This window comes from Chelon labrosus (assembly GCF_963514085.1).
Source record: "Chelon labrosus genome assembly, chromosome: 17".
In the NCBI taxonomy this organism is placed as follows: Eukaryota; Metazoa; Chordata; class Actinopteri; order Mugiliformes; family Mugilidae; genus Chelon; species Chelon labrosus.
The window spans coordinates 2,470,058-2,492,630 of NC_140350.1; the positions used below are offsets into that span (position 1 = coordinate 2,470,058).

The following is a 22,573-nucleotide window of genomic DNA, read 5'->3' on the forward strand; positions in this document are numbered from 1 at the left end:
TGTCGGAACAGATGAAAGTCTACCTCAGTGCTTGTGTTTGACTTTTCTTTCTAGTCCCCTTATTTCATTGTTAGGGAAACTGTACATTTAGTGTGAAAGCCTACATCTAGATAAACTCAGCCTACTTTCCCGTGGCTGCCTTTGACTGAATATGTCGAAAAAAAGATTTCCCATGGCTTCAAAGGTAATGTCACCTTGTTGTCTTGCTGTTTAGAACTCCACTTTTCAATCCCATGTTTGCACTCAGAGTTAACAGGAATAATAAAATACCACAAACTGAGGAGGAAGTGGGGAGGCACAGTGGCATGGTGGTTACCACTGATGCCAGGGTTTGAATCCAGGCCAACTGGGTCCTTTCTGTGTGGAGTTTGCACGTTCTCCCTGTGTCTGTGTGGGTTCTCTCCGGGTACTCTGGCTTCCTTCCACTGTCCAAAGACATAATCGTTAGGTTGATTGGTGATAGACTGGGGACCTGTCCAGGGTGTACCCTGCCTCTCACCCAGTAACAGTTGGGATAGGCTCCAGCCCCCCCGCGACCCTTCACAAGACAAGCAGTTATAGAAGATGAATAAATGAATGAGGAGGCAGTTAAATGGTTCAAAGTTATGACACAAATTGAAACTCACACTCAAAGAATCTGATCCGTTTCACCGTGATATCATATCAAATTACAACTTTTTAACGTAAACTTTTCTCACCCTTGAGGCTACGGACCCGTTTTAATAGAAAAAGCTGTGTGCCAGTTATGTTGTAGCACAGTATCAATTTCACCAAAACCTCCATCAGGCTTCGGGCTCTGTGAGATGCAGAGCTTCAGAGGTGTCACATGATATTCCCAGCAGGCTAAAATGTGTCAAGAACAAAAGTAACACCAGGCCAAGCATCACAGAAAAAATGAATTCCATTGTTGTGAAATTCCTTGACCAGAAATTACTTCTGGGCCTCAAAACTAGGCCATAGTCCAAATTTCTAAAGTTCCAGGTTTGGTGTAAAGCTTGAAAAAAGCTGACTTTGGGGCAAACAGGAGACAAGGGTATGAATAGCTTGCTCTCTACATATCAATTTTACGATACTAATACATTTTATTAAATTGTACATGCTGAGCTACAATCTCGATTCACTCTGACATAAAATTAAGATGGTGGCCACACATACCCACGAAATACATGCGTAATTTTCTTCTGCTTCTCAAAATTAAAAACGGATCATTTCAAAGAAACTATTTGGATTTGCAAATCCTGTTGCTTTATGACATCTCGCTGAATAAAAATATAATCAAGATTATATTTTTAATTAAACTGACAATTGGATAGAAAAAAAAGATTCAAAATCTGTTTTACACAGATGTAATCAAAGTATATTGACTCAGGACATTTATTTTGCAGAATGTGGCTTGATGGATTGGTATCGTCACATTTAAAAATATATAATATGTTAGTTTTATTCATTATCTCTATGGTTGCACGTGGGATTTCAGCTGCTGAAGGTATGAGGATATTAATAAGCCCTGGGATTACAGAAGGCAAAGATGATTTCTACTGTGGCAACCCTGTTCATTAAATAATTGTTCCACTTTGACTGAGTAGCCCCTGGCTTTAAAAAAAAAAAACAAGACCAATGTATAACCGGTCTCTTTTTAAAGAGCCAACAAAAGAAGTTGACTCTTCTCACAGCAGGCTGCAGTCTCTTTGTCATCTATTCCTCTCCCCTCAGGCGGAAAAGCTTTGCTTTAAAACTCAGCTGTTGTCACATTCTGGAGCCTCTCCTTTGCATGTCACGCATAACTCTAATTCACTCTGATCACTGGCTGCTCCACACCTCCCTCTGTGAGCTCCCCAAGGGCTGCTGCCCACTGGCTGCTGCCTGACAGAGGGGATAGAGAAGAAGGTGTCATTGCAGGAGGAGGGGGCTTATAGAAAAAGGAGCAGATTTGTTTTTTTGGGTTCTCAGCTGGGTGCTGTGTCACACAGTGCCTCATACCAAAAATGAACATGTACTCTGCGACTTTACAAAGCTGGGCAAGTAATTCCTTGCCTGGCTGAAATCATTGTGTTAGAGTTTTAAGTGTGTCTTTGATGTGCGACTTGAATTAAATTTGGTGGCAAAAATACCTTTTGGAAAAATATACAGTGTGATTTTAGAGCTCTTCAAAGTATAGAATCTGCAGTATTGACAGTAACTAATACACTCCTAGCTGCTGACTCACAAAGCTGTTCCATCTTCCTAATCTTGGACCTATTTTAAGCCTCTGACACTGTATACCACTCCTCATTCACACATTAAAAACACGTAAGGGACTCCAGTTCTACTTTAAATTGATTTTCTTCCATTAAATCATCCGATCAGTGTGTTAGTTAGCAACTCCTCTCCATCCTCAGCCTCATTCTTCTTGGTGTACCACAAGGTTCAATACTAGGTCCGTTCCAGTTCTCCTTCCATATAATTCCAAAAGGTTGCATGATTTCCCTATGCAGATTATTCTTTCAATCCACTTCCCAGTAGAGCCTAAAAAAAGATTTTGACAAACACAGTCAAATTGGATGATGTGTGATAGAGAAAGATTGTTGAATGTCTCTTGCCAGCTTGTGCAATGATGCTATGTTAAGTGTGCGAGTGTTTCACAATGAATTCATCTGACCAATTAAAAGATACCTCACAGACTGACATATTTCCAAGATGTACAGTACACACTTACATACTTATTTCCTATTTTGGGCATCTTGTAATGAGGCATACTATGCATAAAGCAAGATGTTGCTTCAGGCACTTCAAACAAATATTCCTATAAAAAAGTCAGAAAGTGGTGAAATTATTCAAGATGAGCAGATCAGCATGGCTTCAACGTGCCTTACTTATTTTAAAACTGCCTCTCAGTTAAAGTGTTCAGGTGGAACATCTGAGTGCTTCCTGTCAGTAATGACTAGATGTTAATGTAAAGCATTCAGATTGAATGCACTGAAATAAACAATATAAAATATGGACTAGCCCTCAGATGTGAAACACATAATGTATGTCTTCAATATTACAAGTAAGTTCCATCCTATGTCTTGTAGTCTGGGAGTCATTCAGTTGGACAAGTGGCAAAGACAGCAAAGTACAGTGACAATCTTTGAAACAGTGCTGTGCTGGCTGTCGTTATGACGAGGCTGAATGAGGTGCAGGACAAGCATAAGTGGTTCACAGCTGGTGTCTAGGGGAAACACGAGAGAAGGGCGGAGAAGGCCGACCAGCAAGGGGAGGGGAGTGGTGGCTGTAGTGGGGGGTTTGCAGCCATGGCGACTGATGGAGGAGGAAGTAAACAGATGTCCACAAGCTGGCAGGCAGGCCCAAAGTGGTCGAGCCACTGAGAGACAGGTGGACATCCAGGAACACAGTGGGACTGCAGAGGGACTATGAAGCCAAAAATGGCTTTCCATTTAGGACATGAACACTGGGAGTGCTCATGAATCTGTCATTGTCTGATTTAGTAATCTTAACAGAAATACAGGCCATATTTAATTGTTGTGAATTTGGTATTCCACTTAGTCACTGCTTCACCAGTTGAATTTAAATGTTTTTTTCATTGTACTGACGCATACAGTGTGACACCATCTGCATCAAAGAAACTACTGAAACCATTGTAAAATATTAATGATGACTAATGAGTAAAAGAACCCAAACACTGTATCTTCATGACCCTGTTATAAACTGAAATCATGAAATGATGTAACTGTGATGATGGCACAGTGAGAAAGCCTTCACATCAGCAGCAATTTCTCACTGCCGTGTTTTTAACCTATATTATTTCCAGCATTTTGCAGAGTCACTGCAGCAACAGTAAAAGTCTTAAGAATAAACTTGAAACTGGAAAGCCATCAGTTTAAATCCCCTAATAAGCTCCTAAATCTGAGTGCAGGAAGTGAGGGAGACACGCTGTCGCCTCCTTCAGCATTAACTGTCAACATAACCTTGAGCAAAGTACTTCAAACTCAGCTGCTCTGAGATGCACTTGTACGCTGGGTCTGACTAGGAGGACAGAAAGAAATACTCGCTGAGGCGGAAACAATGAAACTGTCATGACAACAGGAAGACAGGTAAAGGGTTCAAGGTGACTTCCAGTCAGTCTTTGTGCTCAGATGGCACTACTGTTCATTGATAAATCTGCCACATGTCAACAGTAATGAGTTTTCAGGTTTGAAATTGAGGGAAAGACATGAGCCAAAATAAAAAAAAATAAAAAAATACACTGTCAGAAAATGATGCAGGGCTCAGTGTGTATACTGATGGTTTAACCAGCAGTGAAACATGTGGATTCATCTGAATGAACAATGGACAGTCTGTCAATCAAGACATATCAACAACTATGAAATGACCTGATATAAACAACAGCAGAATTTCATGGTTCAAGGAGGAGGAATTGTAATTACTCTGGTTAGCCCTTGCTGTTTTTCCATCATAAGGACATTACTAGGGGCCAACAACTATTTAATGGATTACCAAAATGTCCTATTGCACACGCATCCATGTCCCTCAGGAAGAATCACACTGGGAGCTTTGGAATGGGTTTTCAGACCTTTGAAGCAATATGTTACAAGCCAAAGTTCTAATGCTACAATAAAAGCATTATCATCAAAATGTTTTCAAATAATGATTGAATCCATGAATGTACTTTTGCTTTTCACAAGTAAAAGTATTAATTTTACAGAAAGGCCTATTTGAAAATGATGTCTAGTTAATAAAGTAGTGGAAAATGAAAGTAAAAGTTAGGTAGAATACATCCAATACCAATAGGCCGCCTAGTCAAATTTAGCATGTTAGCACATAAATCAAGACTGAAAACATTACACATTAAAGACTTCAAATATCACATCGAACATCAGTATGTTAGCATTGCCTCTTATAGAAAAGGTTTAGCTCAAAGCAGTGTTTTTGATTTTTTTTTGGAAGGGTTTGTAAGTCTTGTTTTTCAAGTAATATAAGGTGATATTTTTACCTTCTCTCTTTTGTTGAGCAAATCGAAGAGTAAAGTTGGTTTCTTTACACATCAGAGAAGTACTGAAGTAATGTGGAGAATAAAATTCCACAGCACAATGAAAGAACAAGCAAATGAATCAGAGTGTTTGAGTTAAGCTTCCTTATACAGGAGGGTTTTAATGTGAAACGTTAACCAGACACATCTGCTCACAGTCTGACTGCTGCATGACTCTTCATGTTGAGATGGTGGTGTTACGGTAAATGTAAAGAAGAGCAGGAAAGACCTCCGTAGTAATGGCGGTGTCAGTAAACAAGGGCCCATCAGTTGCCACGGAAGCGTATTCACTGCCAGAAAAACCTTGAGAGGCTTATTCTGAGCCTCATCAGCTGCAGCCACTCCACGAAGACCATGATGAGCAACACAGGATGACATCATGTGACAAGCAGTTTGTAAAGAATCCTTTTCTTCCTCAGAGACACAATGAAACCCTTTTCCCATTTATCTCATGCTCTATTCTCCTTTACTTTAATTTATATGCCATGTGATCTGTAACCATGTGATAGTGAATGTTGTTATAAAGGAATCTGAATAATATTACCTGAATATTAAAAGCAAGGTTTAAACTAAACAGGGCTTTTGCAGGGTGGCTCAGTGGACAGGTCACAATTAAGGAGAGAAGATCCCAAAAAGTAATACATGACCTGGATTCCCTTTATGCTTATTTAAATCACCATGTGGGGAGTCACCATTGTGCCGTCTCAAGTAGCTTTGTCTGCTCGACAGATTTTCTAATGAGGGGCTTTTGGAGGAGGATGACAGAGCACTCTGCCTGTTCTGTCGGCGAGGAGGGGCGTTTAAAGGAAACGAGCAACGCTCTGTCCATGGCTACGCCTAATACTAGTCCACCCCCCACCCCCTCCCCCGAGTCAGATGCCCTGCTGGCAGGCTGGCAGCACAATTAGGACTGAGAAGGGTGGCATTAGTCTGAAACTCTCATTATGTCAGATACACTGAAAACCTCTAATCCAGGCGCCAAATGATAGGGGTAGAATTAAAACAAGCTGGGCAAGAAAGCAGAGGTGTAATTCAAAGAATTCGAATCAGTTTTGGTTGTTCTTTATTTATAGAGAAAATGTTTCACTCAGAGTATTTACTTGTGCTGAATTGCTTAAAGTAACAATCCATTCTGGTTTCATATAAATTTATTGCTGCTCTCCGAGTCTCCTCAGATCCTTGGTCAGTTTGTCAGGAAAACGCTGCTTTTGCACAGATGACAGTTGTTTTCCAGCAGATGGACATTTTATTGTTATACATTTCAAATAAAAGGTTAAAAAAAAAAAAGAAAATGGTATCTACAGAAATTCTAAACAACAAAAGAAAAAACAAGAAGAGAAAATTGAATAGAAACTCTAACAGGGACAGTCCACATTCATAATAAAGGGGTAAAAATGTAATTGATAGAAATTGGAAAGGAAAAAAGACACATATATCACAGTAAGTAAATTAATTGTTGGACCTAAAAGCTAAAAAGGTCAGGCACAAACATCTTAGAAGAGGTGAAGGCTTGTCTCCACCTGTGCTGATAAAAGGGGCTTGGCATATTAGACAATGGCACAAAGGATCTGATATGAGGGAAGGCATTCATTGGAGGGTTTTTTGTTTTTTTTGCCTTTTATTTGTGATAGATTTAAAAATTAGTTGGACTTCAGATCCAAACAGCTAATGGATGCACCAGGTTAGGATTCTCTTCCTGTTTTTCTCTTGTGACAAACAGCAGAAGCAGATGCAACACGAACAGCCATTACTCCGGCACTTCAATACTGATGATGTGTGGAAATGTTTGGGTGGATTAAACCACCCACCTTTGAAGTATAATTGTAGAAATGAAGATTAAGCATACAGGAGGAATATTAATTAATATATTATCGATTGTTTTGCTCCTGTCTGAGTGAGCACATTTGCTTTACTTTCTTTGGCGTGAATAAGATCAATAATCAGAATCAGTAATCAAGATCTACCAGGAGATTTTTAGCTGAATGTGAAAAGTTTCAACAAGCTCCAAAGAGTATACACAATTTTAATAGAGTGAACCAAATCTTCCACTGAAAAACGTTCATCATAACCTGACACATTGTCTGAAGAGGGAAAGGGCCACATTGTAGTCAAATCTGGTCTCATCTTTTTTATACCTGTCCTTACATTCAAGAGATTTATTAGATGTGTTTTGTTTTTTAATCTGCAGCTGTTCATGGGCCATATTAAATGCTTATGTTTAGGCACGGAACAACAAACACTTATTTTGCAAAAGAGGTAAAAATATCAGTAAGCTCGGCCTACACACTTACTGCTTGAAGAAGCCAAAACAGGATTAGTAGAACAGACCAACGATCCAACAGGCCGCTCTACTGTTTAAAATGTCACACTGATTTTCAACAAGCACTAGATTTATGTGGTTAATGTGCCCGTAAAAATGCTGCTGCTAGTCCTGTTACTGATTAGAAAGTGTAATGAAATTAGCACATAAAATAAAGGGTTATGGCAGTGATGGGTGGTGGTGGTGGAAGAACTAGTGTTTTAATAGAGCTAAAATGTCACATGTCTGCCATCTGCTGGATAATTGCAGCATTACAACATTTGAGTTTTTAGACAGCACGCTGAGGGCACGGTTCACATTGTGCTCATTATAAAGGCTTCAGTTAATGTTCACTCATCACTTCACGCATAAATACAAATTTAATAGTTCATACTATGGAATAAATTTGTACTAACCATTTAATCCTATAGACTACAGTATTTTATTTTGTATGTATGAGTATGTATCAGAATCACCATGAGTTTGAGAGTACACAAACACACAGTAACTTTATTTAACCATGATAATACAGCTTTGAGTTTGACACAAGAGTTGGACTACTCCCTTGTTGCCGTGCTTCTGAAAACATGCAGCTACTATGTACAAAACAAATCGAGTTCGATGGTCCCTTTCAAAGTAAAAGCATCGGAATTTACACTACACTGCTGCAGTGGTATGAATAACAGTTTCTCTGAATTGTCTGTAGGCCTACCTGTATATTTCCAGGGTTCGTTTTTCGTAGTCCTCCAGAGTGAATACCCTCATCTCCATACAGCACTGAAATCATGGCCATCAAATAGATCTTCACTTTAAGATTAGGTTTACAAATACATCAGTTTTGATTTGCTTAATTCAATGCGCTGTTTTGCGTTGTTGCCCGTTATGAATTTGTGCAGTAAGGTGCTAAAATCTTTAGTAGGAGTTGCACCTGGCCTTGTTTCAAACTCCATTTATTCGATATTTTCTATTTGCAATAATATTCTGGTGACAGATTAACGTACTGTAACGTACATGATGAAATGTGGAGTGCAGTGGTTTAAACAACTTAAAATTCATAATCAAATACATAAAATAAAGATAAACATAAGGCGAGATACAATTTTTAAAACATAATCAAGGTAAAAAAAAAAAAAAATACAAAGTTAAACTTACATATCGATATATAGATACAGCGGAGGTAATTTATGTCTGTCTGATAATATAATATAATATAATATAATATAATATAATATAATATAATATAATATATGATGAACAAGAGCCATTAATTTGAAAATCCGATCGAACCGGATGTCCCCCGTTAAACTTTCCCAGCTGGACACGGACAAAGCCGTGAGGGCTATGGTGGGAGAGAACCCACGCGGAGCGAGCTCGTTAGACCGTGCCTGACCCGCTGCCGTGTAGCTACCGTGTGATGAGAAGATGTCTGTGAACGAGGTGTACGTGTTCCGGCCCTTCAAGCTGATCGCTCTGCTCTGCGTCTTTCTGGCGCTGTGTCTGGACCTGGTGGCTCTGATGAGTCCCGCTTGGGTCACAGCGGAGCATTTCTCCCTGTCCCTCTGGCAGTCCTGCTCCCAGTCCGCCGCTCGGCATCAGACAGAGGAGGCTCAGTGGAGCTGCTTCTCCACCCTCACATCTGGTAGGAGCCCTGTTTGTTTTCTCACCTTTCGGTTTATTTCTCTGTTTTCTCTTGTGTTATTGTTGAAGATACAGACTAGATATTTCCAGTCACATGTAGTGATTGCCACAGATTATGCCTAGAGTAGTAATACGTTTTTGTGCAGATTTTGTGCATAAGGATGTGATCAGTTGCTTGTTTTCAGGATGTTGTGATTGTTTTTTTTTTCTACTTTAAGATCTTGATGCCACAATATCTCATCTGTGCACATTCGCAAAAGCACTCATTTTAATTATACAAATGCAAATCTTCTCTACACCTATACAGCTTGTCACGCAGATACTGATTTGTGACTAAAAAGGCTGGGAAATATTTCGTAGGTAAAATAGTACTACGTTGGCACACAATGAGTTAACCCTCTCCAGCAACCACAAGACTTTGAGGAGACACATTCAGCCTCTTCCCCGTCATCAACCACATCACCAGGGCTGGACCCACCAGGTTGTTTTTTGTGAAGCAGCGAAGCCATGGCAGGAGTGTTTATACCCCTGAGCCCCTTCTTTTCCCCACCAGAGAGGCAAATCTGCATTAAATGTACCAGACTTGGGAGCGTTTTGCTGCTGGTAGTTAGGTTGGCTAAGCTTTGTCTCTGTTAAACCCAGTTAAAACTGTAATAAAAGGTTAAAAGGAAACCAGATCAAATGGAATATAAAGCTAATTTAGTAGTTCTGTTGCCAGAAATGATATTTTCATTATTTTTAACATTGACTTTTGCTGCCGTTTTACCACCAACTTTGGCACAAACAGTTCCAAAGGGAGGCCCATAGTGTTGGTGTGCCTGACCGCTCTCTGATATTGTGGAATGTGTTGGGGTGAATAGGAGGCGGGTTCTCTGCTTTGAGTGTCTGCAGAGCTCATTAAAACAACAGTGGAGGGGCGCGTCGAGGTTAAAGGTCCACTTCGCCTTTAAAGGGCAAAACAGACTGATTGCGCAGGATTATCCCAGGGTTGTTGACATCGTTTAATGGATGCAGTCCAACACAGATTAAATCGCAGGTGACTAAAATAATAAACATCATTATGAGTGATAGGCTCGGTGAGTGATAGAAAAACATACTTGTGACGTGAGAACCTTCATGTGTGTCAAAACCTAAATTCTAACCACATAATGGACTAAAGATGGTAGAAAGAAATATTTCCTGAAGGCTGGATCAAACTGAGCTCAGATGTCAGTGGGGATTTTTATTTTTTTTTTTACCATCCTGAGGACAAATGAATCATGAGTTCAAAGAGCGAGACAGACACACCCAAAAAAAATTGTTCGCTCAGCTTGTTAACTTTACCAAACGCGGATTCTCCTCTAGCGTCGGGTCTTTTGTGGTCCTGCTTTCTTCTGACACTGAGAAGTGGGACATCTGAGACAGACTACACAATGAAGGCACGGATGGATGAATGAAACATTTTGTGCAGAATACATTTTTGGTTTTAGACTCTGTATAAACACTTCCATTGGTTCCCAAAGAAAACAAAGTTTATGAAATGTGCGGTTTAGCAAGCTAGACTTGGAGAGGCCATTCCAGAGAAGAATCCTCTGGAAGTGAAAGGTTTTACTTTTCCACCGGGCACAACGGCAGTTTGTTTGAAATAAATAGAATAAATGTGACGTTATAATGCCACCATGCTTGAAACAGGATGGAAAAGGCTGGTAGTCACAAGTAGAAACGGCTTCTTTATAAATCAACGCCTCCAAGGAGGCACATGATATTTGAATGGCAATGATCAGCTTAGCACCAAAACTGTCATGTAAAATTAAATACAGATATAATAAAAGATCCAGTGTTCAACAAAATACAGATCACAAGAAGAAGAACATTTGGGCAAAATATCTAACATGTATTGTAACTTGTTCTAAATCTCAGTAATATGGAGAGATTTGTCTAATAACATGTAATTCAAGCACATTTTTCACATTCAGTCTAATTACTGTGATTTCCGGGCTTCTTGTTTCTTGCATTCCAGGTGGAGCTGGTCTCTTGAGCGGGCCTGAGTCTGTTCTGCTTCATTCTCTTCTCTCTGCAGGATTAACTCTTGTTTTTGTGTTTGTTAATGCTTCCATTCAACAGCGCTGTCCTGTGAATCAAGCTTTTGTCCTTGAGCGATATGCTCCTCTCTAACCTGCGTGTGTGCGTCCTGTCCTGCAGACTGGCAGATTGCTACCCTGGTGCTGCTGGGCGCCGGCGCAGTCGCCACTCTGGTGGCTTTTCTGGTGGCCCTCATCTCCCTCTGCAGGGGCACACAGAGACAACACTACCGAACCGTGGCCGTGTTCCTTTTCACTGCAGGTACGTCGCCCTTCCCACACACCTTAATCTGCTCCTTTTTCTCTTTTTTCTTAATCTATTTGCTGTGTGAATATTTATACGTCATTGTTGTGCACATTTGCAAACAGTAAGGCACATGCACTCGCCACAACCACAACAGTTTCCAAATACGCGTGTTTTTTTGTTCCAGCACTCATATTAACTAGACGAATGCAGAAGGAAAGCCACAGCTGCATGAGGCTTGCTGGTTGAGCTCATTCTTTCTGTGGTGTGCAGTCTGGAAAGCTGCCGGCTCCTAGGCCAAGAAAAAGTAGCCGCAGAATTTGCAGACTTACCAACAAAGCGGAGTCACTGAGGGGAAAAAAAGCCACTAGAGACTCCTCGCCCAGCACTGGCTCATAGTTGGACTGCTACTCCTGCACACTTTGTGAGAACGTCCTTAGGGTGAAACCCGATTTTGACACTGATGAGGGAGGATCCATTTATGAAACATATCATTAAAATGGAAGATCAAGACACATTGTTCCATGTACTATAAAGGCCTTTTAATAACTGACTTAGAAGCTTACTTTTCTTTGACAGCAATGTTGAAACACTAACCACTCGCTACTGCTTAACTCATGACCAGCTCCAGAGCCAGTTTCCAAAATAAAATTTGATTACATAAGAAACAGCCATCTTGTTATGCACCTCATTTACACTTCTCTGTTTTATTACATTGTGCCTGTAGACTAAACTTAAGAGTAGTTTTACATTTGGAGATATTCATACCATACGTGAGACTGACAGTAGATCATCCAGAGTGGGCGCTCATCACCACGTCACCATTTACAAGGACACAATAACACTTTGTCAAATAGTTGGGTACTGTGTAGCTGGTGCCACCAACAATATATCAAACAATGCTTAGTGTTTGTGTGTGGACAAAGTTTGGATAGAATTATTGATAAGAAGGCAAGAAGAGCTGACAAGAGCTGGGGTGTGTTGGAAGTTGTGTCACTCATATGCCAATGGGGCACTTGTTACTCCACCCTAGAACCCTATAGGGGCGCTAAGACAAGCCATTTCCATTAATTTAATATTAACACATGTAGCATAATTCCAATAGCACAGACATTTACCAGCCCCAGCACTTATTGCAAGAGCAGGATGGTGGCAGTGGGCTTGTGTGGCTCATCTGCTTTGCACAACCAAAGTATCTAATACAACAGTGTAGAAATTCACAGCTTCCTGTAACCTACATTCTGTAAAGAATAAGCTGTGTGGGTTCTCGGTTCCTCATAGGGTGCTAAAACTTACTAGTTTAGCTCAGACTCGGCTAACGGATAGGTTATTTTTAGAGCAGGACTGAAAGGTAAAATATTCCACTGGTATTTTGCTGACCTGCAGACTTTGTAGCTTGTGTGCTCTATAGCGGGCAGAGTGGGCATACAGTATATCTACTCAACACAATGTCACTTCTGACCTAATGTCATTCTGATTTCTTTTGCTGTCGGTTTGTTTTGTACTGATGTTTTACATTAACGTCTATGATGAATGTCATATGTGTTCTCCCAAAATGGGGTGGGGATGTGTTGCAAGCCAAATTTCCTGAATGTTCCAGTCTGATGTATGCTTCATGGTATGAAGACATGAAGCAGAAGGGAAGCCTGGCTTCAAGGGACATAAAGCCCAGTACAAGCACTAGTCAAAATCGTTTTGTCCAGATTAAACAAAAAGATGTGGTCTTTTGCAAACCTTATATGAGCTGGAAGGTTCCTTTTTTCCTTTAGGCAGCCTTGTTGTTTAGCATAATGTTAAGCAGGAGAACACAAGAGTGACATCAGTTTTTGCATTAACTCAGCTCCAGATTGTTTCAAACCAATGGTGCGTAGAAAGACATTAACAGTCAAAATCTGTGCAACATGCAAAGGTTTCTGTTGTCAGTAAAAAAATTAATATATTACTGTACAAAATCTGTTTAAAATAACAATGAACCTTTGAAGAACATTTAAGGAATTTCTGCTCCATGTCTGTAAGTCACAAAGGACCACTGTAGTGGACCAAATGGCTTTGACTCTGACCGTTAGCCATTTGCTGAAATGCGTGGGAATGGCTGTGTTATCCCTTCCTGTGTGTAATTGCTTTAAGGGCCTTGCGAGAATAAGGTCTCCATACAGGCACACAGTCCTCTGCAGAGCAGCAGCAGCAGAAGGCTTGGACTGTTAAATGCCCCTTGGCAGGGCTGTAACTGTGCGGTATTTATTTTCTGTCCAGAAATATGACCTCAGCAGGCTACGAGCTCAGTCTGGGCTCCATCAACACCGCCACAGTCTCAGGCTACCGTTGTCCCCCCTGTACACCCACTGCTCCATCCTGTAGGAAGGAAAGGCGGAGCTCCGGTTACACAAAATCCTTTCCTCAAGAGTCACCTGGCATGCACGGGAAGGAACCGAAATCACTGGTGTGAGAGTAGACTGCAGTACATCCTTCATGGCTAGGACTTCATGGTCATGAATGATGTAAAGGAAAAATGAATCACAGCCACGTGACCATCAAATTAATTTTCCTTGTGGGATGCTGAGATTAAAAGTATAATGGCGATTGTTTGAAATTGTTCCACACAATTGAAGGAGCTACGCATGCTTTACATTTTGTCAGGCACTGTCAGGGAACAAAAGATTGATTTTCGCTGAAACCCACAGGGAGGCAAAGATAGTTTTCCTAGAAAAGCATTTTGGTCTTTTTATGGAGATGTCAGACTAGATGAAAAATGCAGCTACGCTAACACATGTCTTTTGTCTTGTTAAAACTCTTTTAGTTCTTGCTTCAATGGTGCGATAAAAATAAACACTGTGGTACTAAGGAGTCACGCTCCTCAATGGGAGAAGATTAGAATTGCAAACAAGATTTGGCGTATTTCTGTTTTCAATCTACAGGCTTCTATAAACATTCATCCATCCATTATCTATTACTGATTATCCTCCAGAGGCTCGTGGTGGGCTGCAGTCTATCCCAGCTGGAATAAAAACATTCATGTAATGGTAATTCTGTGGTGGCTCACTGTGGTTAGATCATCTGACTTAAGGAGGATAATCACTTTCTGTAACCATTCTCTGATTACCTCCACTGACTGTGTCTTTCTGCAGGCCCTATAAACAACAAACTTCTCACTCCTCACTTCCAATCCCTCAACCTCTTTTCATAACCACCCATCCTCAACTCTTCTTTACTTTATAGCACGTTAGCTGTCAGATCTGAGTATTAACTGAACCAAGGCCATTAATGTCACATGTTTCTGACTCATGGATTTTCATGGAGTGAACAGCTTGCACTTAATGAAGGCACAAGCATCACCTTGTTATGCTGTAAAGTGAGTGGAATGAGAGAATGCTTAATCTCGAAAAGCGTGATTTGATTCAGAGTGGGACTAAAGAAATAAAGATGTGGAAAGAAGTCTGCACCATTAAAAAAAATTATCTTCGTCACTGATTAGCCTGCAGATTATTTTCCCAGTCATAGCCCATTGCTAGTTACTAAACCTTAAGATAACACCTTCATATTGCTTATTTGTCTCACTACCACTTGAAACCCCTCATGACGTATGATTTAAAATTTCCTAAGATGCACTGTCTCATGATTGACTCTCTGGTCTTAGTGGTTCTGCAAGCCTGCGCTCTGGTCCTCTACCCAATCAAGTTCATCGACGGAACGGTCCTGCAGACCTATCACGAGTTCAACTGGGGCTACGGGCTCGGCTGGGGAGCCACCATCTTCATGTTGGGCGGAGGGATCCTGTTCTGCCTGCGGACGGACATATACGAAGATGCCATGTACTGAATCCTTTGTCAGTCGCTGCTGCTGGCAGTACACACGTAAACTCACAGAGACGTTTCTTCCCTCTGCACACAGCCTATCTCTCAGTTTCTCTTGCTCACTCTGTTATTTTTAGACAGGTTGTGAAGGCCTAATTTAGGCCAGAGCTGTGTGAATAGAATGCCCCCTTCCACACTCCACCCCTACCCTACTGCCATGCAGCCGGGGGGACCCTCAGCTCTGCCGTTATTGAGGGCGAGGCAGCAAAGTTAAAGCACAGAGAGTTTTCTGGACATGCACTAGCCACCGATGCTGGACGTTTCCACTGCACGTTGAACTGGATCTCTATTGTTAGAGAGAAACAGGACTGCAGGTCTTCAACACAGACCTGAATGTGCAGCGGCTGAATATTTAGCAGGACTGACTTATCTCCACATTTAATTTTTTTTATTGTTTTGTAGCTTCATGAGGATAAGCTTGTTGTTAATGTATTTATGGTATCATTTTACACTTTATTAATATTGAAAACCTGAACTTCTCCCTCCCTTTTAGCTGAAACACATATAGTAAGTGTAAAGTGGTCAGCTTTGATAGATGCTATGGAGTGTTTATAGTTTGTTTGAATCACACTAGTTGGTTTCAGAAATGTAAATGTGTACAAAGTATTTCTACATGAAGGAAAATTCGGAATAAATAACTGTAGTTTTGGGAGCATTGGGCATGTTGTGTTCAATACTAGGACGTGGCATTCTGACACCGGTGCTTCACAAACTGATCTTTGACAGAGCTTTCAGAAGAGGGACCCCCTTTTAGACTGAACAGCAGTGAGGGAAAAATGCAAACCGCTTTCATTATCCAGAGCACACATTCCTCAGAGGAACACCACCCCGGCCTATTTAAAGAGGTACCACCAGGTTGGTAGCTCGCGACTGGCTGACATGTTAAATTTTACGAAGAGGATGAAATATGAGCATCTTCAAAGAAAGATTTAATTGATAACCACAAGATACCTGCTGTTAAAATTTACCGTCGTCCTAGTTGACTCATTCATGCACCTTAGGGCTTAAATTTCAGTTTGCACTGAAAAAGCTGCCATTATGTCTGATAATTTGCACATCATTACATGTATCCAGTTGTTCATTTCAATACTTTTTGTGTTTATGAAAGAAAAATTTAAAAAAGTCAAACAACAGAAGGTGTTTCCACACTCGAGCCGCTTGGTGATGCCTTCCTTTACACAGTTACACAGTTCTTTACCTTTCAGAGTTCACACTGCAGCAGCTGGTTAAAGACTCGACGAAAAGGGACAAACATTTATCCGCAGTTGCAGCAGTGTGAAAACTCACCAGCTGGAATCAGTGTTCACACCAGAATCAGCTCCCAAGGGAAGAACACCCGAATCATTGCGCCATGCGAACCTGATACCAGCCTCCTGTGAATTGTGGTGTTTCGAGCGTGTGAGGTGGAAGATCAGTCTCTGTCTTATAATAGCTCTGCGGAATCCTGGAAATGTGACTTACAAGTTAAAGGTGAGTTGGTCACACGGCACAGAGGTCACATGTAATACGGTTTCTAAAACATGAGTTAGATGTTATCTTGTTACTTTTATGTCCCAGATACATATTGTGCAGGTTGTGTTTGGTTAAATATTATTCAAGAACACAAAGTTAAAAAGGTTTATGACAGTGAAGGGACTTGACACTTTGACAACTGGAAAGATTAGATTTTTTTTCCATTGGTGCAATTTTTCTGCTCCACATAACAACTCAGAACAAAAACATATCTTCTATGATTTGTCAATATTATAATTAAGGATACACACACAACCAAAGTGTTTCAGTTGAACCATGTAGAATGTAAATTTATTCAGAGCAACTTTCTTTGTTGCAGGAGAAGGCTTTTAAATACGCACTAGCTTTGGAGTTGAAGTGCCAGTGAGTCCTTGTGCTCAGCACTCCACCCATGCTGTTATGTTTTACATTGCATGCTTGTGCATTGTAAAGAGATATTTGTGTCACCAAACGCATTGTTCGTGTACTTTTTGGCCAGTTGCTAAATTCCCCTGTGATTTCACACTGATTATTTGCTCCATGTTGCTCAATGTTTAACCACACCTACAATACTAACTCTCTTCCCCCACCTAATGGTAAGCCAGATAATATCTGGTGCCATGAGAACAATCAAGAGTCTTTATGGTCATTATAAGAACATAACGAATTTTTACAGGGTTGAGGTTGTGATTCCCAGACAAAGGGTGATGTCTGTCTAAACTCAGCATTTGAGGCTTTTTTCTATATGCCCTTTGACAATAAATTTGTGACCCTAATGTAAAACTGTTTTAAAATCGTGTACACAATAATTCACAAGACATCAGACTCCAACAAGACTGACCAAAAGCCACAACACAAAATGATTTATAATGAAGATACTGTATGAATTATTAATAAATAGTGAAGTAGTAGTAATAGTACTTTGAACATGCCCACAGCATTTCCCCTACTGCCCTACTGCACAACTCTTACTGTAGTTAGGTCAGCAGATGATGAAAAAAAATCCTTTACTCAAACCATGAGGATAGGCCTTTGTTTGTGTAAATTGCATTAGAGACAGTCTGGTCTCTGGAGAGTAGCCTGGCCCCTAGGTGCAGTAACCAGCCAGGCCCTGCATACTTTCACTCTGCAGGGACAGATTCCAGTTACTGAGCCTGGGAGACAGAGACAATCGGGTTCTGACACTGTGGAACCTGAGGAAGAAAATCATTGTCTTTGTGATAAAATAATGCCTGATGTACTGAAAATACAAGAGAATGGAAAAAAAGCACAAATCCAAGAAAATTATGATATGCAAACCTGAAGTTGTCTAGTGATCGTCGGCAGTGGAGGGTCCTCTGCAGACTAGGGTCAGCAGAATAGCCAGACAGATAAGTGCACTGAAAGGTAACACCTGGGCTATACATTACCTTCCTGCCAGGCCTCTGTCAAGATTAGCTCCACCAAAATTACATATTAACCTGAAAAAGTTACTCACTTCTCTGCCCCTGTAGACCCACACACTGCAGTACTGAACACACTGGATGGGAAAACATGGTGTGAAAACAGCAGTCAATCCAAATTGTGCATGCATTCAACTACAAGGCAAAATTGACAGTGTGTGTTGTGCAAGTTTTGTTATAGTTTATCATTTATTTCCTCATGTATTTTTTTATAATTAATGTGAATTCCGTCTTATTAACACTGGCCTGATTAAGTAACTACACAACTAGCCTTTGACACATGCCTTCTTGTAGGAAAAGGCAACATGGTGTGGGAAGCAGTCAGCTGCCCAGCTGACCTTGTGGGTGTTGATGAATGTTCGATCAAACACTAAAAGCTGTGGTCAGCCTGGAGCCAGGTGGTTACTTTCCCATCATGAAAGGAAGCATCCTGCAGTGGAAATTCTGTGTTTAATATATAGCTATAGGTGCTACATATTGATTAGATTGTTGAGGTTTATATGAACACTAAATGTCAATATAATCTTTTAATCTGGGTGTTAAGGCGAAGGGACACATGATCCTTAGGCATTATTGGCAATGTTCAGTTTCTTTGAAAATGGATTGCATGAGCTACTTATCCACAGTTAATGTATTACCTACAGAGGATGGCGGCCAGCACATAACCATGCTGGAGAAGCAGAGAGGAGTATCGACACAGAAGGCAAACAATAAATTGCTGTGGTCAGCAGCAGAACCTACTTTTTGCAACTAAATCAAATCCCACCTGAAAACAATCCATTTAGTTTGCGAGTAGATTGAATTTAGAACATTATCGCCACTTTTATTTGCTGTCAAAGAGCCCTTTCCAAAGAGGAAATGAAGCCATGATATAGATCCATGCTCTCTTCAAAGCTACCATTGACAAACGTGGTCATTTTCCCTCACAGGACACAGGGCTTGTGTTTTAAAGAACAGCCCAAACATATAGTTAATGAGAGATCCTGGATATAACAAAACACACTCTCAAATCCAATCATAAAAGCCAGAGCATATGATCAAATATGTACAAGATCAATTAAAACACGAAAGCCACTCACAAGACTGAACAAAAAAATATCAAAAACCCATTTTATTTGTGAATAAAAAATAAAATGGGCGCTCAATCTGGTCACTAGAGGGCAACAGGAGCTATCACAAAGATGAAGTGCCCTCTTTTTAACTACACAGTACAATGAAAAGCAAGTTTTCTGGATGTCTGAAATAGGTAAACATTATGGCAGATTATGTTATGTGTGTATTGTATACAGTCATATGCTATATATATATATATATATATATATATATATATATATATATATATACATACACACACACACACATATGGGTTTCCTCACATGCTTGCTTCAGGTCCTTCCACAACATTTCAACTGGATTCAGGTCAGGACTTTGACTTGGCTATTTCAAAACATTCTTTTGTAGAATGACTTATTTTCTTGGGGTTGTTGTCTCTCTACATGACCCAGTTTCTCTTTACATACACCTCACAGACAGATGCCCTCACATTTTCTTTTAGACTTTTCTGGTATAATTCAGAAGTCAATTCTACTTTGGTCTCATCTTTCCAAAACATTTTCCCAATTGTCTTGTGGCTTGTCCACAAGCAACTGATAGGCAGAAAGGTTCTTCCTGGAGGGTAGTGGCTTTGTCCTTGCCACTCTGCTATGCAGACCATGGTTGTTCAGTGTTCTCCTGATGGTGGATTCATGAACATTAACATCTGCGAGAGGGAGGGCCTTTAGTTCCTCTGCTTCTCCTTCTCTCTCCTGCACATCCTGTCACATGCTTAGTTACTCTTCTGCCCCCTTTAATAGTAATGGGTAATGGTATGTGTAATAAATGTAGTTTATAACAAAAATATAAGGAGTTAATTCCTTCATTATTTACAAGAAGTTTTAGCTTCGCTTCTCTTCTCTTCTCTTCTCTTCTCTTCTCTTCTCTCTTGCACCAAGCTCCTATCCTCTCGTTTCTTTTCTCTGGCACCGAGCTCCTGTCTTCTAATGTGTTATTTAATTACTTCTCTATTATCAGTCATGCAGTTCTGTGCTACTATAGCATGTTAACTGCAGTGTGTCCTCCTGGCGTGTCTCTCTCCCCACTTTCCTCCTCCCTCCTCCGATCAGTAGTCGCCCCCCCCCCCCCCCCCCTTCCCTTCACAGGAACAAGCGGTTACAGAAAATGAATGAATGAATGAATAATTAGTCTTTTCTGTGGAAATTCATTCTCGCTTTTCCCCGTAGGCCTACCCTTTCTCCCTCCAGGTGTAGTCGCGTTTCTGGTTTGTTTTGTCTGTCGGATATTCCCGTGTCTTTTTTTTTTTTTTTTTTTTCACCCAGAGTGGCGGCGCCTTTATTTTTTTTGTTTGCTGTTGGGTCTGGTCTGTCGTGTTTAGTTTGCGACCAGCGTTTTTAGTTGCCACTAGCGTTATTTTTGAACAAAGACACGTTATTTTACCTACGGTAATCAGTCTCTGTGTCGCTTTCCTTTTCCCGGGAACTATTTTCTTTAGTTTTCCTCCCCTCATGCCCTGGTTAACCAGGCAACGGTGGCCTTGAAATGAATTTAGAATCCTAGATGTACACTTACTTTTGCACCTGGCAGGCATGCAATATTGGCTCATTTCCCTAAATAAACAAATACAAAAGTATATTATGTTTGGTTTAATTGGTTTGACTGAGTTCTGTTATACTTTCAGGACTTGTGTGAAAATCTGCTAAAGTTTTAAATCATTTTTATGAAGAAATGTAGAAAATTCTGATGGGTGCAGTTACTTTTAAGCGGCACTGTATATTAAAAAAAGAAATACAAATAAAAAATGTGCAAAGGACAAATCAGGTAAGCCATGAAACAGAGGTGTTATGATGAAATGTGGGAGGGAGAAGACATGCAGAACTGCAGAACTTGATGCCAAACAGTTGTTTTGTTACACAGTACTATTTATCAAAAACAGCGCCATGAGGTGTGGGAAGTAAATCAGATCTGTGATATTCTGCTCTTTGAATGGACGAATGAACGCACAAGTGGCACAACAACCAAAACAAAGGCAGGTAACTGTGGGAGCTGGGGGAGATGGAGGCAGAGTGAGTAGGCCAGTTTTAAAGGAACAGTATGTAGGATTGTGGCCAAAACTGGCCAAAACTGGTACTGCAATCACTTTCAAAATACTGTAGAACAGTGTATCCCTTCAGCCTCCCCCCTGACTCGAGGTTGCCAGCTAAGCTGCAGGATCCAGCAGGAACCTAGGCTGCTACAAGGAGCTTCCAATGGCAAGTGACGAGTCCTACACAGTAAGTTTTTTTTTTTCTGTTAATAAAGTTTATGCTTCATGAGAGATGTTTAGCGAAGTAATTATGTATCGCAAAAATTTACTAATGGCGATTAGCCAAACATTTCGTAAAGATGTACTGTAATACCACATTTCAGTCGGAACATAGATTGTTTTCATACCCTGCTAGTGGTGCGATGGCGCTTTTTATGAACGCATTTAGCACGGGCGACTATGGAAAATCCACTGTCTATATGTACGGAAGCACGGGGCTTTTAGCCTATACCAACAAACATGGTAGAATATAGCATCCAAAAGTCGAGGGTCAATTCCATGCCATTCCGGACTTTGTCACGACGTATTTCGGATTCATAACGAGGTCTTTTAGGTTTAGTAACGTTATACATGTTTTATCCGACACGTTCGTAGCTGCAGCTGCGGTAACTAGAGCAGAGCTGGCAACCCGGAAGACGAAACTCTACTGACTTCGTGATTAGTAGATAGCTTGAGGGTGGCGCCTCAGGCCAAAACACAACATGACAACATCAACATCAGTTGAGGGCTGCAACTTTCACTTTTAAATGACAATATCCTGGCTGGACCACTGTTGTCAGTGATATAAGTATTTGAAATGAACATGATTTCTTCATGTCTAGTGACATATCAGGGCCATTTTATGATTAATTGAAATACATTTCTTACATACTGTTCCTTTAAACCTCCGCTCTCTGGCTGTTTCATGAGAGGGAAGGAGGACATAGAACAGGCCAGGGCAGGCACAAAGAGGGTCATTCCACACCAGCAGGTGAAGATCCGACACTATGTGATGTGGCCTGTTTCGTGTCTTCTTTCTTCCTCTAGTTTTTGCTGTCTGAACTGGTGAGCGAAGCTTAGGCTGTATCATACTTTATAGTACAGGTAGAACAACGTGTGAACTGAGAGCGGCCCAGCTTTGAAGGCTTCCCAGGGGAACCTCTTCTTTCTGCTGGCCACTTTTGGAGGACAAGAAGTTGTCACATGCACCACATAAAGAAAAAAAAAACTGCACCACAAACTCAATATTTGCAGATGAACAATATTTTAAATTGAATAGATTGAAATGGCAAACTACTGTATTAGGGCAACCTTTATCATACCTTTATCATACTAAAATTCATCTTAATTCACTCCTCTTCTGTAACTACTCTCATTTACTCATCTTCTGAAGGGTCGCAACTGGGCTGGAGCCTATCCCAG

General features: G+C 40.6%; 1 protein-coding gene across 1 annotated transcript; it reads left to right on the plus strand.

Moving 5' to 3' along the window:
- Positions 1 to 8,632: 8,632 nt before the first annotated feature.
- LOC311502452 (transmembrane protein 47-like) lies at positions 8,633 to 15,752 on the plus strand. The gene is made up of 3 exons (XM_084564682.1): positions 8,633 to 8,946; positions 11,127 to 11,267; positions 14,884 to 15,752. Exons 1-3 carry the CDS (start codon positions 8,730 to 8,732, stop codon positions 15,063 to 15,065), a joined length of 540 nt encoding a protein of 179 aa, XP_084420808.1. The 5' UTR covers positions 8,633 to 8,729; the 3' UTR covers positions 15,066 to 15,752.
- The last annotated feature ends 6,821 nt before the right edge of the window (positions 15,753 to 22,573 follow it).

What these genes read in the sequence shown, in the direction of transcription:
- LOC311502452 (XM_084564682.1), top strand. Translation starts at nt 8,730, where the DNA reads ATGTCTGTGAACGAGGTGTACGTGTTCCGGCCCTTCAAGCTGATCGCT. An exon ending in CTTCTCCACCCTCACATCTG is followed by an intron (nt 8,947 to 11,126) that starts GTAGGAGCCCTG and finishes CCTGTCCTGCAG; the next exon opens with ACTGGCAGATTGCTACCCTG. An exon ending in CGTGTTCCTTTTCACTGCAG is followed by an intron (nt 11,268 to 14,883) that starts GTACGTCGCCCT and finishes CTCTGGTCTTAG; the next exon opens with TGGTTCTGCAAGCCTGCGCT.